The sequence below is a fragment of the Antedon mediterranea genome, chromosome 5 (genome assembly GCF_964355755.1).
Source record: "Antedon mediterranea chromosome 5, ecAntMedi1.1, whole genome shotgun sequence".
Taxonomy (NCBI): domain Eukaryota; kingdom Metazoa; phylum Echinodermata; class Crinoidea; order Comatulida; family Antedonidae; genus Antedon; species Antedon mediterranea.
The window spans coordinates 5,344,053-5,367,512 of NC_092674.1; the positions used below are offsets into that span (position 1 = coordinate 5,344,053).

The 23,460-nt window shown below is 35.0% G+C and overlaps 2 protein-coding genes across 5 annotated transcripts; one reads left to right on the forward strand and one right to left on the reverse strand.

Moving 5' to 3' along the window:
* Positions 1–813: 813 nt before the first annotated feature.
* Positions 814–7,801, forward strand: LOC140048837 (zinc finger protein 330-like). Its single transcript, XM_072093639.1, has 11 exons — positions 814–897; positions 1,274–1,415; positions 1,749–1,768; positions 2,320–2,390; positions 2,885–2,964; positions 3,360–3,486; positions 3,854–3,958; positions 4,820–4,866; positions 5,079–5,196; positions 6,746–6,856; positions 7,132–7,801. Exons 2-11 carry the CDS (start codon positions 1,296–1,298, stop codon positions 7,326–7,328), a joined length of 996 nt encoding a protein of 331 aa, XP_071949740.1. The 5' UTR covers positions 814–897; positions 1,274–1,295; the 3' UTR covers positions 7,329–7,801.
* Positions 7,802–7,901: 100 nt separating this feature from the next.
* Positions 7,902–22,908, reverse strand: LOC140048836 (uncharacterized). Of its 4 annotated transcripts, none has more exons than XM_072093636.1 (21): positions 22,820–22,908; positions 19,831–19,950; positions 17,527–17,648; positions 16,705–16,761; positions 15,910–15,989; positions 15,705–15,816; positions 15,227–15,295; positions 14,644–14,806; positions 14,066–14,148; positions 13,539–13,675; positions 13,096–13,173; positions 12,932–12,992; positions 12,290–12,407; positions 11,920–11,984; positions 11,595–11,663; positions 11,229–11,286; positions 10,946–10,998; positions 10,339–10,590; positions 9,416–9,469; positions 9,118–9,207; positions 7,902–8,783 (listed from the first exon to the last, which is right to left on the reverse strand). In XM_072093636.1, the coding sequence occupies exons 2-21, from the start codon at positions 19,916–19,918 to the stop codon at positions 8,634–8,636; spliced, it is 1,959 nt and encodes a 652-aa protein (XP_071949737.1). In that variant the 5' UTR covers positions 19,919–19,950; positions 22,820–22,908; the 3' UTR covers positions 7,902–8,633. The 4 variants fall into 4 exon arrangements, with proteins under 4 accessions (XP_071949737.1, XP_071949735.1, XP_071949738.1 ...); XM_072093634.1 differs by having other exon boundaries at positions 19,831–19,945; positions 22,820–22,898; XM_072093637.1 differs by lacking the exons at positions 10,946–10,998; positions 11,229–11,286 and having other exon boundaries at positions 19,831–19,945; positions 22,820–22,898.
* Positions 22,909–23,460: the final 552 nt, after the last annotated feature.

The window sequence follows — 23,460 nt, forward strand, 5'->3', positions numbered from 1 at the left end:
TACCTTATATTATCTAGCATTTACATTTTAATATACATGCATCATTTATTTGAATGTTTTAATATATACGTGGATTTCTTAAAGCTTTAGAATGCGTAGGTTTTGTAATCAGGAACTGTAAATCAAATTGAATATATTTTAAAACAAAGAAACATAAATCGCCATCAGATATCGCCTGTAAAAATTAAACTCTGTTCACACTACCAAAAAAATGTGATGTGCCCATATATATACATATACCATACCACATACCATATTTAGGTATATCACTACCATATTTGGACACATCACACTTTTTGTAAAACTAGTTTGATAGTGTAAACAGAGCCTTATGTAAGGTAGTTTGTACAGATGTCCTTTGAATATTAAATGACATTGTGTGTCAAAAAAAAAAAAATGTTGGTGTATTTATTGATAATCAATAAGCGTGTTGCATAGATGATATGCAGTAATTACCAGAGGCAGATCCAGGGAAAAGGGTCCTCACCTTAAAGCTCTGTCTACACCATCAAAATTTATGTGACAACAAAATTTGATGTGCCCATATATGGACATGATGACACATATCACTACCATTTGACCACGTCACACTTTTTTGTACTTTAGAAGTCTTTCTATAACAATCTCCCATGTGCTAATTTATAATGATGTATACTTTAATTATTGTACTGGACTGGTATTATATTATATAATAATATATGCAATATCAAATTTCCCAACGTCCGCATGAAATTATTGAGGCGCAATTTAGAAATTCCGCATAAAATTCGCGCATCAGCAGTTTTAATTATTAACAATAATCACCGTGTGGTGGCGTGTGATGCCGGTGGTTCGTCCAAAACTTCCAGAGGTGTGTGGACGAACGTGTTTTCGTCTGTGTTTTGTAAGCTAAAAAAGGTATTGTTCATTAAAAAAACAAATAGGAAAATGTCATATTTGTGTTATATAAAATTGTGTTATATTAAAGTATCGTATTTAAAAAAAATCTAAGTCAAATTGAGGCAGGCTGCTCTCTGTGTACACATGGGGCCTAAAGATCACCACAATTGGCAATTGAGTAGCGCCTGGAATCCGAGGAATAGATTAGGTTATAGGCCTAGGCCTAGTAGTAAAATAAGTTGTCAATAATATGATAATACTATATTTTATGACATTATGCGTAGAATTTAGTTCTACATGCAAAATTATAATGTTTGATTTCTGTATATATTATTATTTTTTATGTTTTCATTTAAAAATATAATAATTTTTTTTTATTTTCATAAATAAACAGGGACCAGCGGGTACTGTTCAAAATGCCAAAGAAAAAAACTGGTGCTCGTAAAAAAGCAGAGAAACAGAGGGAGAGGCAGAAAGGAATACGAGCAGGAAATGAAGCTAAGAGTATTGTTGAGTGGCCATGCAATTTTACAATGGTAAATGCCTACACTATCAAACTTAATGTGATGATGTCATATCACTACCATTTTTGGGCATATCACTACCATATTTTGGTACATCACACTTTTTTTTCAAACTTGTTTAATAGTGTAGACATTTACTATTGTAAATTGAAGACAATTCTTATAATTTAGATTGAAACACTTAAATATAGTTTTAAAAAAAAGCATAAATTAGAATTAAAGGAAATTAGTTATCCTTTCAAGTAAAAATCCAAAGACAAACTGGAATAAAATTATAGCATTGCTGCTGTTCATAATTTGCTGCCTGTTATTTATTTTGTTTCTTTTTCTTCTTTTTGTTTCTAGGAATGTGACAAATGTAAAAGGTAACTAATAAAATATTTTCATTTTATCATTATTTAAATTATTTTGAGGATAAAACAAATACTGAGGCTATGACATCTATTTTATTTATTTTTATTTTATGTCTTTAGGCAATGTGGCCAAGGATTACCAATAGTGAATTAATCACTGTCCTATCAGATAGGTGGTAATCCCCCTGATACAGGGGCTATTGTGTGAACCAGTTCACCGGGGTAACCCCCTACTCTTTTTCGAATAATGAACTGGGTTCTTTAAAGTACACACAGGTTATAACTGTGTACACTGGACCTACGGTTTATAGTCCTTATCCAAGAAGACTTGTTCCACCACCAGAACTAGGAGCGAGTCGGCCTCGAACCCTTGCCGATGTTGTTGTTGGCTCTATTTCATTTTATTTATTATAAAAAAAAATTGGTGTAAAAAAGATCTGTCTAAACTATCAAACTGTATGCGATGTGCCCATATATGGACATGATGATAATACAATACTAAAATACTGAAACTGCATCAATTATATTGAGTAAAAATTAAAATGTAATGTTTTTTTTCAAAGGCGACAGAAGAATCGTGCATTCTGCTATTTTTGTCAATCGATACAGAAACTGCCAGTATGTGCACATTGTGGTAGGAATTGACATTTTACGAAACTTATACATTATTAACATACGGTCATATCATAATGCACAGGTCCCATTTCAATGGAGAAAATTTGTACAGCAATTCAGTTTGCTTTTGTTTCATCCTGTCTCCATGACAGGTTTGGTATGTTTATCTGTATTGACGAAATAAACAAAATGAACATATTCTGTTTTAAAATACACTTCCCCATTCCATTTCTACTCTAAAAAAATATTCTTCTTATATACATCTACCTCCCACCTGATAATGGGCTATGCCCGAAACATGTTGTGTTAATACATTTATATTGAGGCAGTTTAAAGATTTTTTCTATCTACCCTGCCTATGCACCTTTTAGATTTCCCTCCCATGTCATTCCGGCCACCCTAATAATTGTATGTTTTTAAAAAATAAAAATTGAGTACGCAACATTTCTCAGTTAAGTAGATTCCAGATATTCTATCATCCCATTTAATTTCACCATTTTGTTTTTTTTTTAGGTAAAACTAAATGTATGCAGAAATCAGGAGATTGTGTAGTAAAACATCCAGGCAACTTTGCGGTTGGCTTGGCAATGGTGGTAAATAATTTACATATTTTTCATTCATTACTACATTTGTAGTAAATTATGGATTGTTGCAAAGCTAAAAGTTGGTATCTCTCCTTGAACACAGCACCTATACCTCCTAATCAAAATTAAATACTAACAAATATATAAATTTAATTGTTTTTTTTATTGAATGAATTTTGAATACGCTGCTTACAGTATATGGGATTTATTTGTCCAATATTAGAAATTTGTTTTTTGTACAGCTCAAACTTTATAATACAAGGTGGAAATAGTCTTGAAGATCTACTTATTAGTTACTCTACCACAAGAACTTTTTTTATATAAATTTTCAAATGTTCAATTTTTTCTAAATAAATTTAAATTACTGTAAGTAGAAATAATTGTTATGACATTTGATTTTATAGGGAGCCATTTGTGATTTCTGTGAAGCGTTTGTCTGCCACGGTCGTAAATGTTTAACCACTCATGCATGTGAATGTCCTATTGCTGATGCAGAGTGTATAGAATGTGATCGTGGAGTTTGGATCCATGGTAAGGCTTTTGTTTATATATATTATATAATTCCCTTCAGGGGAGCTCAAATGTTATAATACACCTCTAAAGCTCTGTCTACACTATCAAACTAGTTTTACAAAAAAGTGTGATATGCCCCAATATGGTAGTGATATGCTTAAATATGGTAGTGATATGCCCAAATATGGTAGTGATATGACATCATCATGTCCATATGGGTACATCACATTTTGTTGTCATATAAAGTTTGATAGTGTAGACAGAGCTTTAGCAGTCACTGTCTATAATATAGCCTATGTTATCTGCTGTGAATTTAAATTTTAGCTATTATAGGACAAACTGTACTGTGGAATTGATTTATTATTCTATTTTTTATGTTTTTTAGGTGGTAGAATATTTAAGTGTTCGTTTTGTGGTGAACATTTGTGTGAAGATGATCAGTTTGAGCATCAAGCCAGCTGTCAGGTGTTAGATGCTGAATCATACAAATGTAAGCAGATATCAGTTAGTTTCTTAATTAAGGATCATGACATAGCAGATATGCACAAGTACCCAGTACCAAGATCCTTCTTCTTCTTCCATTTAGTAGCAAACTTAATTGTTATTTGAAAAAATGTTATAGTTTATAGTGAAGGAAAAGGTTACATTGAAACTTACCCAACAAATTTTTTTCCAAATAATATTGTTGGAAGGAGATGAATTTTTAAAACTTAATTGTTGAAGGCTACTGACTCACTGGCCCTAGCTTTTGCAATTTTTATATTTCCGATGTGTGGTAACACAGTTAAATAATAGATCAACCAATATCACCTATGGATCATCTAACATAAAAATTACTATTAAAATATATGGATTGGATATGTTTATGCTCAATGCTGTGTCAGGTTGGGCTTAATCCTGTATACGGTTAGCCTTAATCCTGTATCAGGTTGGGCTTAATCCTGTATCAGGATGGGCTTAATCCTGTATAAGGTTGGCCTTAATCCTGTGTCAGATTGGGCTTAATCTTGTGTCAGGATGGGCTTAATCCTGTATCAGGATGGGCTTAATCCTTTATCAGGCTTAATCCTGTATCAGGTTGGGCTTAATCCTGTATCAGGGTGGGCTTAATTCTGTATCAGGACGGGCTTAATCCTGTATCAGGGTGGGCTTAATCTTAGCTGGTGCAGGCTTACCCTCCATCAGTAGGATTGTACCAAGATGGGTTTAATCCTGTCTGGGTTTTTTATTGTCAAGGTGAGCTTTTTACTGTGTCAAGGTGCCAAGTTTAATTACATGCGATCTTATATGTTTCATTATCTTGCTGTGAAATATGATTTTTAAAAACAATTTTTAATTATCTATCTTCTAGGTTTATCATGCAATAAACTTGGTCAGTACTCATGTTTGCGGTGTAAGGTAAGAAATATTGAATAAATTATTAAGTTTGATCTGCAGCAAACATGTTATTTGAAATTTAAACATCAAAGTGGGTGCATCACAATATATGAAAATATCAATTCGCATGCAATACATTCTGGCCGCTTAATTTATTAGAATCAACTTTTTTTAAAAAAATATCAGCATAGTTTTATGAGTTGATTATCATTTCCATTTAACCTTTTTCTCAGATCTGTTATTGTGAAGATCATATTCGAAGAAAGGGTTTCAAATATGAAAAAATGACTTCTATTCCATGTCCTAAGTGCGGTTATGATACGAAAGAGACCAAGGATCTAAGCATGTCAAGTAAGTATCTATATATAAATTTACGTAAGGGCAAAATTCGGTAAATCGCGCCTTACTTCTAGAATTTTTACTCGATGGTATATAAAGTTGGTTCGTACTTTCGGTACTGATTTTAACCACCTGATTTAACCCTGTTTACTAATTAAATTAAGTTAGATAATTAGTTATTGACGATTAAAACAAATTTAGGTTCAACGATTTGCCCCAAATAGGGGTGTTTTCCGATCGTGGTATACACTGTCTAATGGATGTCCATCTTGAAAAATACCCGCCACAAAAATGCGAGGAGGCTTCGCATTTTCCTATCTCCTCCTACGATAATTGTTTTTAATAGCTGAAAACCGGTTTAACAGCTAGAGTACAGCATCATAATGTTGAAGACAGGCCGATTTTCTTTAAAAAATACTATTTTGATAGATTTAATATACGATTATACAAATGTATTGATTTGCGATGAATGGAACATCCCAATCTCTCAGTCTGCCAGAGTTTGGTTTAACACAAGTAGGTAAATTTATGAGCCCTTGGTTTAACACATACTGTAGGTAAATATATGGGCCCTTTGAGAATAAACTCATAACAGAAATTCGATCCATTTTTTTTTTCAATCTGTGCTGCAGAGGTTGGATATAGATTTTTTTAACGGATAATGAGCTAGCGTTTTCAGTCGCCGTAATTTAATATTTATTACCGATTTAATCGAATTTATGATTTGCCCCGAATAGAGGTGGTTTTCACAAATTGTTTAACATTATATATAAACATACGTCGTAGTGTATCGTTACATGTACTGTACTATTTCAATCGACTAGGACGGTGATAGTTTCAACAAAGTATTACATCGCAATGTTTTACTGTGTTTAGTGGTGTATTATTTGTAAAACATGTTAATTAATATTTCGTTACAAAATAAAGAATATATTTAAAAATTGTTCCTCTTTGCACCCATCCTCTTCCCCATCTCTCAACCATAATGTTACATACAAAACACAAGTTAAGTTTGTTTAAATTTGACTTAAACAATTGGTCTCATTTTGTGACAACTTTCTCTTTCGGAAGTAATTCCCAGTGTGCTAATTTTAGTTGAGTACATAAATCAAAGTGTCTATTTAATCGTTCCTCTAAACGACATATATTATTGTCCTGCATTATTGTACATTTGAAATCGCCAGTTTTTTAACGCTGAAATTACTGTGTATTCGAGAACCATCTGTGGGCACGACCTAGATGGTACGCGAGCAAAGCGAGCATACCATCTAGTAAATAATAAATATGCTTTAGGCTCTGTCTACACTATCAAATTTTATGCGACAAAAAATGTGATGTGCCCATATATGGACATGATGATGTCACATAACTACCATATTTGGGCATATCACCACCATATTTGGGCACATCACACTTTTTTGTCAAACTAGTTTGATAGTGTAGACAGAGCTTAAGATATTAAAAGCACCTTCAAGAGTATTTAGCACAAAAAAGTAATTTATCATTATTTTGTAGATTATTCTGACTGCATTTTATTATTGAATATTTTGTTTTTTATTAGCACGTAGGATTGATTTTGGTCGTCAACAAACCGGTGGTGGCTATGGTGATGATGATGACGATTATGGAGGAGGCGGTGGTTATTTCTCCTATGGTGCTTCATCCTACGGAGGTAATACTTTCAAGAAATATTATTCTGACATATTATTAATATCTCCCTAAAGCTCTGTCTACACTATCAAACTAGTTTGACAAAAAAAAGCATGATGTGCCTAAATATGGTAGTGATATGCCCAAACATGGTAGTGCTATAACATCATCATGTCTATATATGGGCACATCACATTTTATTGTCACAAGGTAGACAGAGCTAACAGACAAGTGTATTTGGAAATAGATATAAACTACTGTATCATTAAATGTAAATAAATGTCTTTATTTTTCTAGGTGGAGGTGCATTTAGTTTCGGTGGTGCTAGTAATGTAGATGATGACGATGATAATGATGATGACGAGGAAGAAGAAGAGGAAGATGATGATGAAGATGATGATGATGTTGAAGAAGATGAAGATGGGTTATCTAATCCATTATCCAGCTTAAACATCGGTCCCACTTATGCATCATCCAAGTCTCAGTATAAATGAAGGTGATCAGATTTATTGTCCAAACCAACATCTCTCTTCAATAAATTCTTTTTATCAGCTCTTTTCCTACTGAATTAAAGCTAGATCTTAATAATATTAATAATGATTTATAGAGCGCACTTTGCCACCAAAGGTGCTCAAGGTGCTTTAGAATGCTTGCTTATAGTGTATAAGCCTGGGCAAAAAGTTCTGTCTACACTATCAAATTTTATGTGATAAAAATGTGTCCATAATATATGGACATGATGTCATATCACTACCATATTTGGGCTTTTTTTCAAATTAGTTTAACAGTGTATTTAATGCAGTTGTTTTACGAGTAAAAAGAAGTACTAATTCAAAGCTAGCATTTAAACCATGTGAGCCGAGATACGGTCATCTTATTTTTTAGAATCAAGTCAAGTGTATACTGCCATCCTTTGTCAAAGATTTAAACAAGGGAACACAAAAAGAACAAACATACAGTAACTATTACTGCCTCTCAATAAGTAGTAATTAAATGTTTTAATACAATGAAATATAATGTTTATTTATTTTGTAGTGTTCTAATTTCCAGAAAGATTTTAAAAAAAAACATTTAAAGTTATAGTCTGATCCAGAGATTTTCTCCACCCAAAGCTTTTATTCTGAAATTGTCTTTTCACTCTATTGCTATAAACAGCTTCTGGACCAGACATTCTCAACTTACAGCTCTGTCTACACATTGTATGATGTGCCCATATATGGACATGGTGATGTCATATCGCTACCATATTTGGGCATTGGGCACATCACATTCTCAACTTTAATTTCATTTCCTTTTGTTGAAACACATGGTATACTGCTGCAAACTTTACTTTGGTTATTTTCCATGCAAACAATGTAGTGGAGCTGTAGCTTCGTTATTAACATGCTTGCCTTCCAATCCCAAGGTCCGGAGTTCAATCCTGACGTAGTGGTGTCAAGTTTGTAACTCACTCTTTCAACTCCACTCCCTAAGCCTCAAATAAGACTTCGTTTATAAGCATGGTAAATTATGAAATAGTTTATCTATCATGTAATTGGTGAGTTACTCACTGTCGGATGCGTATGAAATAAAAATATTCTATATTATATATTTAATAAACACATTCAGCATAAATACAACACATTTATTTTCTTCGAAAGTTGAATAAATATGTACTTCTGTTTTGACAAAAAGGATATCATTTTGTTTTGCCATTGCTGGCTATATAGTCAATGCTTTGGCCTGTGAGAGTTTATAGTTCTTCGGTTTTTAAGAACATTGAAAAAAATTACTTAATTATTTTCTTTCACTATTGCTGGCTATGAATACATTGTAGTCAATGCTTTGGCCTGTGAGAGTTTGTTTCTTTGTTCAGCCATTCGTTCCATTAATACACTTTTATAATTCTGCCATGTCTCTTGAGCTCCAATTTGGTTACTTGCGTCTTCCTCACTCATCCAATCTCGGATCTATAGATATGAATTCATTGTTTTTATAGCTCATTAGAGGATTTTATGTTTTTGTTTGTTACGTTTGGTTAAATACAATGGTTGAATGATCATATTTCCTATGCATTCCCAATACCAAGGTATGATAAGACTTCTGTTAATAACATTTATACAGTATAATTTCCTTTTTTTATAAAAACTATCTCAAACAAACCTTTTTCTATATTTAGTGTATATTCTATAGATGTCCCTATCATATCTATCCCTATCGTATCATAGATACCATAACATGATCCAGAACAGTGTGAATATATTGTCCTTCTATTTTGTATTTTCTTTCAAAGTGGTAACTTACCAACATATCAATCCGTAACATTGTAGGTGTGTTTGCGTTATTCTTGAAAAACCGTTTGTTTATAGCAACGATCTCAGCGCCCTCACTCCACTATTAAAGAAACAAGTATTGTACTTTTAATTCATATTTTGTTCCTGTATTATTCTTCTTGGGAACACAAGTAATAAAGAGCATCTCTGGCAAGGATTCATAATTTGGAAAAATAATGAAGTATGTATTGTACACAGACTGCCTGGTTCTAAATCGTTTGAATTATTTAAAAAGTTATAAAAGGATGGTTTTATAAAATGTTACTTACCACAGCAATACATGAACGTTCCGAAGATTTACCACTCTGGAGATCATTCAGTCCCTGATTTTAAATGGAAAACATTGATCGATTTAAAAAAAATATTAGTATAATTATAGGCAGCACTTCCCCAGTTCTTATACTATGACGTTATCAAAATTCCTTCACTTGCACTGATGAAGAGCTAGTGTTGCCCGAAAGCTCTGCTAACTTTTCTGGCTGTTTTACTTTATCGTTTTGATTTAGCTTTTCGCCATTTTGTTTGCATCTCCATTGAGATTCAGCCACTGATACCCACAGCATTGTCATTTTTTCAGTGCTTATTTTATTTGTATCTCCATTGAGATCCAGCCACTGATACCCACAGCATTGTCATTTTTTCAGTGCCTATTTTATTTGTATCTCCATTGAGATCCAGCCACTGATACCCACAGCATTGTCATTTTTTCAGTGCTTATTTTATTTGTATCTCCATTGAGATCCAGCCACTGATACCCACAGCATTGTCATTTTTTCAGTAATTTGCCTTTGGATTTATAATTATAGTTATATAGTTATGTTATTTTATCAGTGTTTTCAAAGTTTGTCTGTGGATTTTAGAAAGTTTGGCTGTGGTCTGTGTTTTCAGAGGAGATGAAGATGATTTTACACAGGTTATAATCCCCCTAAACCACTTCACCGGGGTAACCCCCTACTTGTCTTTAATGATGAACTGGATTCTGTAAAGTGCACACGGGCAAACAGTGTGCACTGGTCCTACGGTTTATAGTCCGTATCTGAGAAAACTTGTTCCACCACCAGAACTAGGAGCAAGTGAGGCTCAAACCCGTGCCGATATTGTTGGCTCTTTAGGTATGGTAAACGACGCCACTGTCTTAACAGCTCGACCATTTAACTCAATAATACATATTATTATTATTATTATATCTTACAAATATGTCCCCTTGTCGTAAGGCATCAACTTGTATATAGGCCAACCGTTCTTGTACGTGATCGACACGCTTTGGTTGGCTTGTTCTGGATGATAATTCTGTTCTTGACCGCTGTGTCATAAATGACGAGTTGCGGTTCAAATCTTTTGAGCGGTTAAACATCCCAGAATTCGGTTCAACAAGAGCTAACGCCGGCATGTCGATTGTTGAGTGAATGCTTTCTCTGTGTTTTACCCTAGATCTGCAATTTTGCTAAATATTAAAAACAATAATTTAATAATAAGTAATGATAATAATAATAAATAATAATTTAAGTAATTATTTTGATAGTTCGCAGGTGGTAGGATTTTGGGAATACTGTATTTGATTTTTAGATAGAGTAGTATTTTTAAAGAATTGTATCTAATTTGGCATGAAATTTGGCAAGAAATTTTATGTTAACTTCCTAAAGCTTAGTTTATATGAATTACATTCGTGAATACTGTATTTAATATTTAGATTATTTAAAATAAAATTATTATTATTGTATTTTTATAGAATTGTTTCTAATTTGGAATTGTAAAATGTTGGTTTTTTTTAAAGAAATTTTATGAATGACATAATGTACCTGTAATGTTGAAACCTTGTCACTGTCTTCTGATGCTTCTGCTAAACTTTTCTCTAAACAATTAATAGATTTTAAACTTGGTCTTTAGTTTTTTTAGATTGAATTTAGTAATATTGGATTGAAATGTTCCCTTAATTTTGTTTAACAATATTGGGTGATCTATTGAACACCTTTGATATAGTTACTATACATAACACAGAAATCAGCCTAATTCCTTTGTATTTCCTATATTGATGTCTCAAGAGTAAAATAATGTCCAAAAAAATGAAGAAAAACAACTTACCATGTTGAGATGTGGCACTACTAGAATTACTTGATATATTGCAGTCGTTTGGTTGTTTCTAAAGAAAAGTTGTAGATTAAATTGGATGGGGAAAAAAATGCAAACATTTTGTATCAAAAATTTATCAACAATTGATTAGTCAGACAGGTTTCTCTATAATTGGATATATTGTATTGTATATTTTCAGCATACAAATTGCATATATAATACAAAAAATACTGTACTAGAACTCACTTCTATTTAGGGGACACTTTTCCGAAAACGAATGAGGAGAAAAATATATCTCAAAGGTCTCCCCTAATAGGATTATACTTAAAATCAATTTTCAGAGTTTAAATGAAAGGAGGTATGATATTGAAAACTTACCTGAAGTCCTAATGTGTTACGATGTTGATTTAGATGTGATTTACTGTCAGTAGAATCTGCTTTCGGGATCTGGAAAAGTTGAAATCAATTGTTAAAGTTTGCCAAAGTTTATGTATCGTCAGAAAAGACTGGGCTGTAGCAACCAGTACGGTTGGTAAGGTTTTAAGGCATTTGACAACCTTGTGGCCCGCACAGAGATTGTTCCCTTTTCTTACGATCACCGCATCACTTTATTTCTCGTGGCTACGGCATTGAATGGAGATCCTTGGATCCTCCTATATACTGTATATTATAGTATAGTACAAAGGCATATGTCTTACTGTACCTGAGGCAGAACAAAGTTCGTCTGACCGCTGAGAACCATTTTCTTCCAACTTGTTCCTAACATTGCTGCAAAACAATGAATTAAAACTTTACTAAATTTAGACTCTTTAAGTGTAGGCCTAGAGAACTCGCGAACACATTAACTTATACCCGGATGCTGAGAAGAGAAGCTTAGTAAGGCTCGTGAGTCAGAGATTTCATTATATATTCCAAGATAGGATGTATAACCATTCATTTATTTTAATTGCAGTAATTTATCTTTTGTCTGTACGGTTCTTATTTGTTAGTGTTAGAATGTGTGATAGCTATGTCTTATTTGGCCGCTCCATTTAGGAATATTATTTGTAGATTTTAATGATCAATATGTTTACCATCTGCGTGAGAAGATGTCTTGACATATCCCAACTTGTTGATGCCCTGTCTGTTGTTACATCGTCGGTCTTTGGACACATCCGTCACCCATTGTTTTCGTATGCATTTACAGGAGCCCTAAGACAAACAAAATATTATGTGAATAAAAAACTGTTTTAATAAATTATGTACCGTGTTTGTTACCTCGGAAAGACCCGATTGTGATCCTCGGAAAGACCCCATTGTGATCCTCAGAAAGACCTCAATGTGATCCTCGGGAAGACCCCATTGTGATCCTCAGAAAGACCTCATTGTGATCCTCGGGAAGACCCCATTGTGATCCTCAGAAAGACCTCATTGTGATCCTCGGGAAGACCCCATTGTGATCCTCAGAAAGACCTCATTGTGATCCTCGGGAAGACCCCCATTGTTTTCCTCGGAAAGACCCCATTATTTTCCTCGGAAAGACCCCATTGTGATCCTCGGAGAGACCCGATTGTGATCCTCGGAAAGACCCCATTGTGATCCTCGGAAAGACCGCATTGTGATGATAGAAAAATATGGTAGGTTTAAAAAAAAGGTATGTATACTGTGGTAGAGATAATGATGGACTAACAAACAGACCGACCGAATGAATACCGAGAATAGTATTTTCTACTTACAGATTTTACAATAAATACGTCTCTTGTTTGATTGGTATCGTCCACAATCAGTTTATCAGGACTAAAAAATAATAATTTGTATATAATCATTTATTTATTTAATATTTGGTGAAATCGAGGAAAATATGTATAGAAGCATAAAACGTATGAGATGTTTTACCTACCTGTAATATTTATATTGTATCGCTTCTGGGTGCTCATGAAACATTTCAATTGGAAAATCTTTAAATAAATCTACAGATCTAGAAAAGAAATTAAGTACAGTTATAAACATATCCTTTTTACCTCCAGTAATAGACGCTGATTTTTAACTTGCAAATTAGTTTTGTAAAAACATTGTACTGTAGTTTGTAATCAAGGATGGCCGATGGATAAAGCTAAGTCTTGTGTTTAATATTAGTGTTCTCTGAAGGATTTTTGGTCATACAGCTTCCCACTAGGACGCAATGAATGCAAGTCATTACATTTGACCTGAATCAGAAGCGATGGATTGCCATTGGTTAACTCGCTTGCGTTGCGCTTACGTCCTTTTGCGTGGGAACTAAACCTCAGATGGTAGTTTCAATTTGGTATGGCTTTTTGTTGTGTAGGCCTGTTATAACTTTACCGTAAGAATTCTATCGGTGGCCCTAATATTGTATTTCTTAATTCGAAATAATCTTGTTTCTCGAGCACCAGAACTTCAACCATGCCTTTACAAACGAGGCTGCATTGCCGGAGCCATTGGTGTTCCAGTTCTTCTCCCTTTTAAATTAACGTAACAAATAATTTATTCAACAGTTTTGGTACTGACAGACAATGTGATTGGCTATCAGTGGGGTAAATAACGGCTATGAGCGCTCACTGGCTAAACCCAGGGGCCCCAGAGCATGAGCAATGCAATGAGCCAGTGTTTGAGCGCTAACCCACGGTATTTTGCCCCTTTTGTTACGCCACTGTTGGTAATGGCGTGTGTCTTAGTGTTGAAAGACCCTGTTGTTGTCCCTTGTTCGTTTCACGTGAAAATGTCCCCTTAATGGGAGTTTCGCCTGAATATGAGTGTCCCAAATGATGGGCTCTATTGCTGTAAAAACTGTAGGCCTACTGAAATGCTATGAATTTTAAGAAATCGTATTATTGTACTAATTGACTTACATCTGTACAGCTGCCTTTACGTAAGGTTGCCATCACTTTGTTGATCACCCCGCTTTGTAATTTGTATTGATGAATAAGTTGCACTACGAAAAGAAAATATTTAAGCATTAAATTTATTTCATACTATACTTTCTATCTCTTAAGCTTGGTTCCCACTAGAACGTAACGCAAGGACGTAAACGCAACGCAAGCGTTTTAACCAATGACAAGCGAAGTTATAGACAGTTAGCAATCACAAGCGAATAAGCCATCGCTTGTGATTGGTCAATTCACTTGCGTTGCGTTACGTCCTTGCGTTGCGTCTCTGGTGTTAACCAAGCTTTAACCTTTCCGTAACGCGAAACACAATGTTGCGTCGTCGGTTCCCACTTGTGATTACGCAATACAGCACCTTGCGTCAATACGTCGCTGAGTTACGTTGCGTTGCGTTCTAGTCGGAACCACGCTTAAGGTTTGGCCGTAGATATAACAAACTTTGTTCGTTCGTTTTACGGGAGAGTGTCCCTTAATAGGAGTGTTCCAAAGGAGGAGTTCTACTAGTGTGGTTGAGGGTAGTTATTGCTATTTTTTTCACTTACCTCTTCCGGATATGACGTAATAAAATCTATCTGGTACCCTCCCTTGAAATGCTATGATTCGACCGTCGTCATAGCAATCGTAACCAATGTGACGCGCGAGGTCTTCCTCGACTCTACTCGAGAACATAGTGAACGCCTTTGTTGCTCGTAGATAGTAAATTATCTGAAATGCATATCAATATTTGATATTAAACTAATAAAAAATACATCGTCAATAAAGAATAACATTATTATGGTAATCGGGAGGTTTTCGTCAACCTACGACTTATGCAAATTATGCATTACGTCATTTTTCGATGATTATTATTATTTATAAATCATTTTTTAAGTAGTTTATATCGGCTGCTGCTTTTACGGATTTTTTTCGAGAGCTTTCCCAACTTTCGTAAGTCCTTGATTGACACTGAAGTGTTTAAGGTCCTGAATAATGTTGCCGAACTTCTGACGGCATAATACAATTAAAATAAGCTTGAGTTTTTGTACCACAACACAACATCATCAGTGCAATGAAATACGGTCTTAGACATTCTAGTTATATATACCTCTATACAGGTAAAATTATAAATAATATTATAATACTCACTTTCCTTATTTCTTTTTCCTTTCTATGTTCTGGTAAATTTGTTAAATATAGTTGTAATTCCAAGGCAACCTAAAGAAAGAATTTGTCGTTACATTTACGTACATACATTTTAATTTATAGCTAGGTTAGAATCTTTGGTCTATGTCATGAAAAAACATGATAGTTCGAGATACGTTGTACAATGGTCTAAAGCGACGCAACGTAACGCATCGACCTATTGTCGCAAAGCGCTGTATTGCGTAATCACGTCAAGTGGGAACCGACAACACAATAGTTCTGCAAACATCGCAGGTTTAATTTCACACAGGCGGGGGAAGGACATTTTATTTAGTTGCGTATGTGCGTTACGTTGCGTCGCTAGTGGGAACCAAGCTTTACGAGCACTCTCATAATGCGAGGGGCTACGTCATTTTAAATATGACCGCGTGTGCGCTACTTTTCGAACATTACGATACAAAATAACTTAACAATAACGTACACTGTTTTTGAAGTTGGCAGACCTTACCGTCTGCAAGTTGGTGGCAAACGCCTCGCTTCTGTTGCTACCGTCCCCGTTGGTTTGACTCGCTTTCTTTTTCGTATTAAAATACCTATCAAAGATGTATACAGACACAAGTCAAGTCTATATTTCTAACGCGAAACTAAGTTCATAACTAGAAATAACAAGTAAAATAAGTACCCACTTTTTTCTCATCCTAAACGCTCTTGTTAAGATGATTACAAGACATGTGGCGGAACGAAAACGAAGTAACGCTTTTCGATGCTAAAAAGATAGAAAAAAGTTACTACAAACACAAACTATCGGAGGATGGGGTTTTAAATAAAGTTGCTATATTGCGTGTATTGAAGTAGGCCTATGTACTGTCAGTGCTGACCAAAGGTGCTGAAGACGTCAGAAAATGTAGCGGTAGTTGGTGCTCTCATTAGCATGAGCTTAAAATCGTTTTTGACACGTTCGGGATGTTATAACAAAAGTTTCCCCTGAATAGGGTTTACTGTTTATGATGAGTGTGCTATCTCATCCATTTACTTTTACTCTATCCATTAAAATGCTTTCAATTACTCGCCCCGTTCCGATAGTTCTCTATTTATTTATTTGAGTGAGTGTGGCCGAGCGGTTAAGACAGTGGAACCGTAATCCTTAGCCATAACATCGGCAAGGGTTCGAGGCTCACTCGCTCCATGGTTCTGGTGGAAGTCTTCTCGGATAAGGACTATAACCCGTAGGTCCAATGTATACACCTGGCTCGTGTGCAGTTATAGTACATATATCTTTCGAGACGAGTAGGGAATTACCCCGATGTACTAGTACACACATTCAGCCACTGTCACGCACAGCCACTACTTAAAAGTAGGCCTTCTACAGTAGGCCTCATAGTAGGCATAGTTGCAAAATCTTCAGTTTGTTGAAGGCGGAAGCTTAATAGAAGAAGATCTCAATCAATATAAATGACACGGGGCTAAATCGAAATTCTAACCTTCCTTTGTCTGCTCCGGATGCGTTTAAAAGTATCAGGTGTTATGGTACAGAACTCCTAGAAGATACAGAAGGACAAGATACATGTTTCACATTCATTATGGAGTAATAATAACCGTCGGCAGGTGTGTTTGGTTGTAATCGAAATTAACCATGAATTAGTTTAGCATTATAGCTTAACCTGCACTTTCTAAGACAATTGTGTGTTTTTGGAGCATTACACCTGCCTTTACAAGAATGCTTTAATCAATGCATTGATTTTAGGATCGTAACCAAATACTGTACATAGGCCAAGACGTTACGTAAGCTTTGTCTACACTATCAAACTGTATATGATAACAAAATGTAATGTGTCCATATATGGACACTACCATATTTTGACATATCACTACATATTTGGGCACATCAAACTTTTTTGTCAAACTAGTTTAGTAGTATAGACAGAGCTTATAGAGAGCAGAGACATGGACCCTGTTGCTCAGTACGACACAATACCGTTACTACATCAGCAATACCGACCCTATTGGTTAAGCTTGGTTCCAACTAGGACGCAACGCAAGTACGCAACGTAACTAACTTGACCAATCACAAGCGATAGATTATCCGAACTGTCGCTTGTCATTGGTCAATTCGGTTACGTTGCACTCACGTCCTTGCGTTGCGTCCTAGTGGGAACCAGGCTTTACTAATGGTGTGTAAATAGTAGGCCTACGAAACGAATATTTATGCTTACGAAACGAACATTTGCTTATTTTAGGTGGCTTTGGGAGGAGAGATTTGAAGCATGGAACGCCAAAACTATTAGTAGTGCTACACTACCCACCCTGACTTTTTCTCGCATTGGACTACCCATTCTTTCCATTGCATTTTCTACACTCTTTTTTGGTGTTACCATATCGGTCACCTCCATCAGCCGCTTTTCTATGGTTTCCATGGCATCGTCATCTAAAATAATTGGAGAAAATGCGATAAAATATATTAAATTTAAAAAAAAACATTTAAGAACTGTTGAAACACTTTTCTCAAAAATTCACGCAAAAACAAAAAGAGAAAAAAAAACAATTTACAAACCAGAGCTCGAAGAATATCCGTTAGATATTCTGGTAATAATGTTTATAGAGTTATCCATGTTGCTTTATTAAAGAGAAGACAATTTCGACAATGATGTTTTAAATCGTTAGCTTTGTTTTATAATTTTCATTAAATTGTCCATCTTCTCGACGTTAATTCTCATCTTATTTGATTATAGACTTAGATGTAGGCTAATTATTAAAGTGCTTCTTCATGACAAAGTTCGGGCGTAAGCATTCGCAACTGATGTAGGCCTACTACACGAATATCTACTTTTACACATTAGATACAAAACGATGCTGTATAAGTATTGAACAACTTGACCGTTCGGGAACAAAAAATGTATGACTACATTTTCTTAAAAGTTGTTATAAACATATCAATGTTGTGCTTGCGTTGGGTAGTTCAATTGCTTATCCTTCCTTTTAGTTTCAATCGTTTCAAAACGTCAGCAACGCGTTTCTTACCGTTTCCTATCGGTAATTTGATAAAATATTTGAGTAGGAGTAAATTCTGACATAAAATAAGAAGAAGACGAAAAGAACACCGGTTATATCAACGATTTTTTTAGTAACAAGCGAAATGAAGCAGTGGTATTTTACAATTGTAACACGTCCTATACGTGGTAAGGCAATTCTGTAACTGTTATTCGATATTAATTCCATTGAATAAGCTAATGAATTACGTTTGAATAATAAGTGAATTGTCTTCACGAATCTGCCCTATTCAAACATTCGTGACGTCAGTGGGCGTTATGTTACGCGCTAATATCAAGTTGGAAAGTCGTATTCGCGCTCTTTTAATTATCGTCTGTTTAAAGCAATCTGACGACAACACAGAAAATCAATACGTCACAACCTATTAACATAAAGTTGGTCACGGAATAATCAGTAGAATTGATGACGATGATTGAAACACATTCAAGTGAGCATTTTTATACAAATAATGTTGGGCGGTGACGTCACGAACTGTAATGACGAATGAATGAAGTCAATTGCAGACTATCGTTTGACATATCAGCTGGGTCCTGATCGATTTTTAAAAAGAAAACTATACTTTCTGTCATTTTTTTTTACCGCGTTTTGCGTTTGAAGTAAAATAAAATATGTATTAATTATAAACATTTTAGAAGCATCTTTATTGTAGAGTTTCAAGATTGTGAACGTGAAAAGAAAATGTTTGGTTGTGTTTTCCTTGTCTGGGTTCCAGACAGAGTTTTGATTTTTGGCACATATGGCGTTTCATACGTGTACTAAGTGTTTCCCTTGCTGGGCAAGTATCGTCCTAATTAATGGGGATTCTTTTCTCTATGTCTGGGCCTATCTGCAGGTAGACCATTCATTAGGAGATGAATTCCACTCGGCATAGCCTAGCCTACTACATCACTGCTAGCTTCATAGAAATATTCTCTACTCCATAATAGCATATACGGTAGTAGTTCACGAATTTAAAATATCATTGCGCATATGGAACGGAAATGTTCGATCTACTTGTTAGAGAATTTTTTTTTTTTACAGGAGAACCGCTTTGTCCTAAATGATCGCTTGATTTGGCGCGGAAATTAAAGTAGTGATTGTTTTAATTGGACTGAGGAAATGTAACTCCATCAAAATGATATCCATACTAATTAACACCTGCCGAACTACAGACAACTCAGGTTATACTACCTGATACTGGCTAATTTCTTGTTTATAGCATATTACCTATGTACAAGTGTGCGATGTATCCGCCATAATATTAAATGCAAAGTCTAGTATGCTGTTGTAGGAAAGTTACCGTATTGAATTTTCATCTGGGGACTGTATTTTTTATAAGCGCACCTCTCGTACTTCGGTCCTTTATGCCTTTCTACACTATCAAACTTTATGTGACACAAAAATGTGATGTGCCCATTTGGACATGATGATGCCATATCACTACCATATTTGAGCATATCACTTCCATATTTGGGCACATCGCACTTTTTTTGTCAAACTAGTTTGATAGTGTAGACAGAGCTTTTATTTAGTCCCCGTGTGACCAGATACGGTATAAAAAAGAGGTTTATCTTATTTACCTCCCTCTCTTTGACCACGTCCTTCTTGCCACCATCTTCTGAAATGAGCCCTGTATGCCCCGGTGTCGAATGTTGCTTCATCCATCATCCATAAGTCACTCTGTTCTTTAATTCTCTATTCTTGCAATGAAAATCGATATATGCTTAATAATACTAGGCTAGATATATTTTAACTAAAAAGCAAATATTGAATATACTGAATTCAATTGCTAGGCTCTTGATATGCCTTGTCACACAGCGGTTCTTGCCATAACCCTCATCTTATGTACGTATTACACTCATTCCGGGGTGCAATATGAATGTTTGTATCCTTTGTATACTAAAACTCACTCTGACGAATTTTAGAAATATTAAATACTACATTCCATACCCGAACACACGCTACCAAGATAATTTGGTATTCGAAACCCAGTTTATTAACTTTTGAATTAAATAAACACTTAAAGTTTGTTGGCAAATATAGAATCGATACCACGCGTTGTATCATGTTTCTGTTGTGTACACGGGTTGTGTAACGCCGTTACAAAGAGATAGAACAGCGAAGATTACTAGTCCTTGTCTGATTGTTCTTTACAAATGTTCTGTTTTTGTGTTATTTTTTCCTTGGATTACACAAGTTGCTTATCAATACTATTCTAGCTATCACGTTTAGTTGAACCGGTAACCAGGTAGCTAAAGTATGCTACCTTGCCTATCGCTAATAACCTGATACAATAGAAACGGTTTTTGCTAATATTCCAGTAGTTTTTTTTATTTGAAGGTCTGCAATATTAATTAAAGGCCCCTTTATTTAACGATTAATGACCAATAGAGGAGAACCATGTAAGCCTACTATCGCGCGCATCATGCAGTGGAGGTGCAATCGGCTAAAATGAAAAAAAAAACACAGGTCCTTATTATTGATAAATCGAACCCATCAGCAGGCCTGTCGGTCTTTAATTATAAGAAAACAGTAGACTTCGGCCTACTAGTCAAAAGAAGATGCGAGATAAACGCGTCGCATTTTTACGGGTCGAAGTAACTTCTGACGTGAACTCCACTAGGACATAACGCAAAGACGTGAACGCAACGTAAGCTTGTTGACCAATGACAAGCGACATTTCGAATCGCTTGTGATTGGTCAAATCAATTACGTTGCGTTACGTCCTTACGTTGCTTTAGAAGCTTTACCACTAGCACGTAACGCAAGGACGTAAACGCAACGCAAGTGGTTGACCACACAGTTCAGATTATCTATCGCCTGTGTTGCGTCTCTGGGAGCCAAACATTAGGTGATCCAAACGCGAAGTCAAAAGTACATCCACAGAAATCGGGTGTTGCTAATAATCATAATACGACCTATGTTTATGTTCAAACGCAATGCCTTCTACAGAATGGCAATACGTGCGTTTAAGCGTGGTTCCCACTAGCGACGCAACGCAAGGACGTAACGCAACGCAAGTGAATTGACCAATCACAAGCGATGGCTTATTCGCTCGTGATTGCTAACTGTCTATAACTTCGCTTGTCATTGGTTAAAACGCTTGCGTTGCGTTTACGTCCTTGCGTTACGTTCTAGTGGGAACCAAGCTTTAGTGATAGCAGCAGGGTGCGTTTAAGCTTGGTTCCCACTAGGACACAACGCAAGAAGGTAAGAGGCAACGCAGGTGAATTGACTAATCAAAAGCAATGGATTAGGCCTTTTCGAACTCTAGCTTATGATTGGTAAATTGCCTTGTGTTGCGTCCTAGTGGGATCACTTCCATTTTATGTTTCTTTAACGTATTTGGGAACTTAAAAAAAATGTTTACTCACGGCCAGCTCCACTTGTAGGCGTATACTGTTATTAGTTATAGTAGACTTTAATGTGCTCATCGAGTCCGATATCAGACTAACCCATAGCGCGTGACAAATTATTTTGAATAAAACTTTTGATGGGTCACATTTCGTTCATTCATTCAACAGTTATGTGTGGAATTTTATTGCAAATTTAGAATGTGATATGTGATATGTTATATTATAAGACTCTAATTTGTTCTTGAGCTATGGAGAATTGTTTGTAGTTTTTGTTTTCCGAAATTAAAGATAAAATGAATGAAATGAATTATCAATTATTGTTGGCTCTTTAAAGCATGGTAACTAAGATATTGTGAATTTATAAGCCTATAAAAAGTCTACTCTAAATTAAATTATTTTATTAATAGCACTTATGAAACACTCTCCACACGTTTGATTCCAAGACTGTAAATTAATATTATTATTCTATCTAGGCCTATAGACATTTCCAAATACTCTACGGTCCGTATTAATAGCATTAATTGTTGTTAACTATCTCGATATAAGGAAGTGACAATCCATACGCAATAAAAACATTTTTAATACCAGGGCTCTAAATGCATAGTTATTATTTTATTTAGGCAAGACCATAGTACCGATATTGTCACTGTCCCGATAGGCCTACACTTCACAGGACAAATATTGGCTGACACGCAATACAACTTTTTTTAAACGATAGGCCCTAAAGAAATTAATAAATTCTAAAGCTCTGTCAACACTATCAAACTAGTTTGACAAAAGTGTGATGTGCCGAAACATGGTAGTGATATGTCTAAATATGGTAGTGATATTCAATTCAACTTTTATTTCAGACAATTGTCCATATGGTATAATACATTACAAAAAAAAAAAGATGAAGGAGAGAGGACCACAACTTTTATCTATTGGTATATAATGCCTCTCTCCATTTGTAGTACATTTATATATACAAATTAACATTCTAATCTGTTTTCGCTTTTCATTATTCTTTCATATGGGCACATCACATTTTTTTATCACATAAAGTTTGATAGTGTAGATAGAGATTTGCAAGTATACGCAAATTTGCATATGATGATAAAGAAGAAGAAGTTTAGTAGTTGTGTATTATTAAAACTCAACTTACTCTACTGAATTGGCGGGAAATAATTACGTTGGTCCTACCAAAGACATTGTATCTCTATGTACAACTTACTATTATTCGCTGCTTGTGTCGTCAAAAATGAGTGACTGCGTTAAAAACTCCGTATTATTATGTTGGGCTACCTCTAATCCATGCTCCAATGTACCGTTTATTATCACACTAGTAGGCATAAGTTTTTATTGTGTTTCATAGTCTATGTTGACTTTTTAGTCACCGTACTTTATGGTTCCCATAGTTTCATGAATGTTGAGATTGTGTACACTTCGTAATTCGGAAGCCGCCAACAAAACTATATCAATATTTATTTAGTGATTAGGCCCAGAGCGATTCTTTTTTATGTAATTGTTAAGAAACAATAAATAAGTGAATAACAGAGGTAGTTAACAAAATATTTTTAGCGGTAATAGTAATAAACTGTGTATGGAATAATGTGTACTCTTTGTAAACAGAGGTTATCAAGCTTTTGATAAACCTTGTACAAAATGGTCTTACGATACGATATAGGCTTCATGGTGTTTATGATGCCTACATCATATAGTGAGGGTTCCAGACGGAGTTTTGACTTACTATTAGTAAAAAGTTAAATATTTCGGCACATGTGGCGTATCATACGTATAATATTTGAGCTTTATACTGTATTTTCATGGTCAGAAAACGTCGATAAGCCTCGAAATAACTAAAGACTTGGGGCA

Bases quoted from the DNA above. Each gene is read 5' to 3' on its own strand.
- LOC140048837 (XM_072093639.1), top strand. From the start codon at position 1,296: ATGCCAAAGAAAAAAACTGGTGCTCGTAAAAAAGCAGAGAAACAGAGG. The intron at 1,416-1,748 runs GTAAATGCCTAC...TTTTGTTTCTAG, and splicing joins GGCCATGCAATTTTACAATG to GAATGTGACAAATGTAAAAG. The intron at 3,487-3,853 runs GTAAGGCTTTTG...TATGTTTTTTAG, and splicing joins TCGTGGAGTTTGGATCCATG to GTGGTAGAATATTTAAGTGT.
- LOC140048836 (XM_072093636.1), bottom strand. From the start codon at position 19,918: ATGATGGATGAAGCAACATTCGACACCGGGGCATACAGGGCTCATTTC. The intron at 11,664-11,919 runs GTACAGTAAGAC...CAACTTTTCCAG, and splicing joins CGAACTTTGTTCTGCCTCAG to ATCCCGAAAGCAGATTCTAC. The intron at 9,208-9,415 runs GTAAGTAACATT...TTTCTTTAATAG, and splicing joins AACGTTCATGTATTGCTGTG to TGGAGTGAGGGCGCTGAGAT.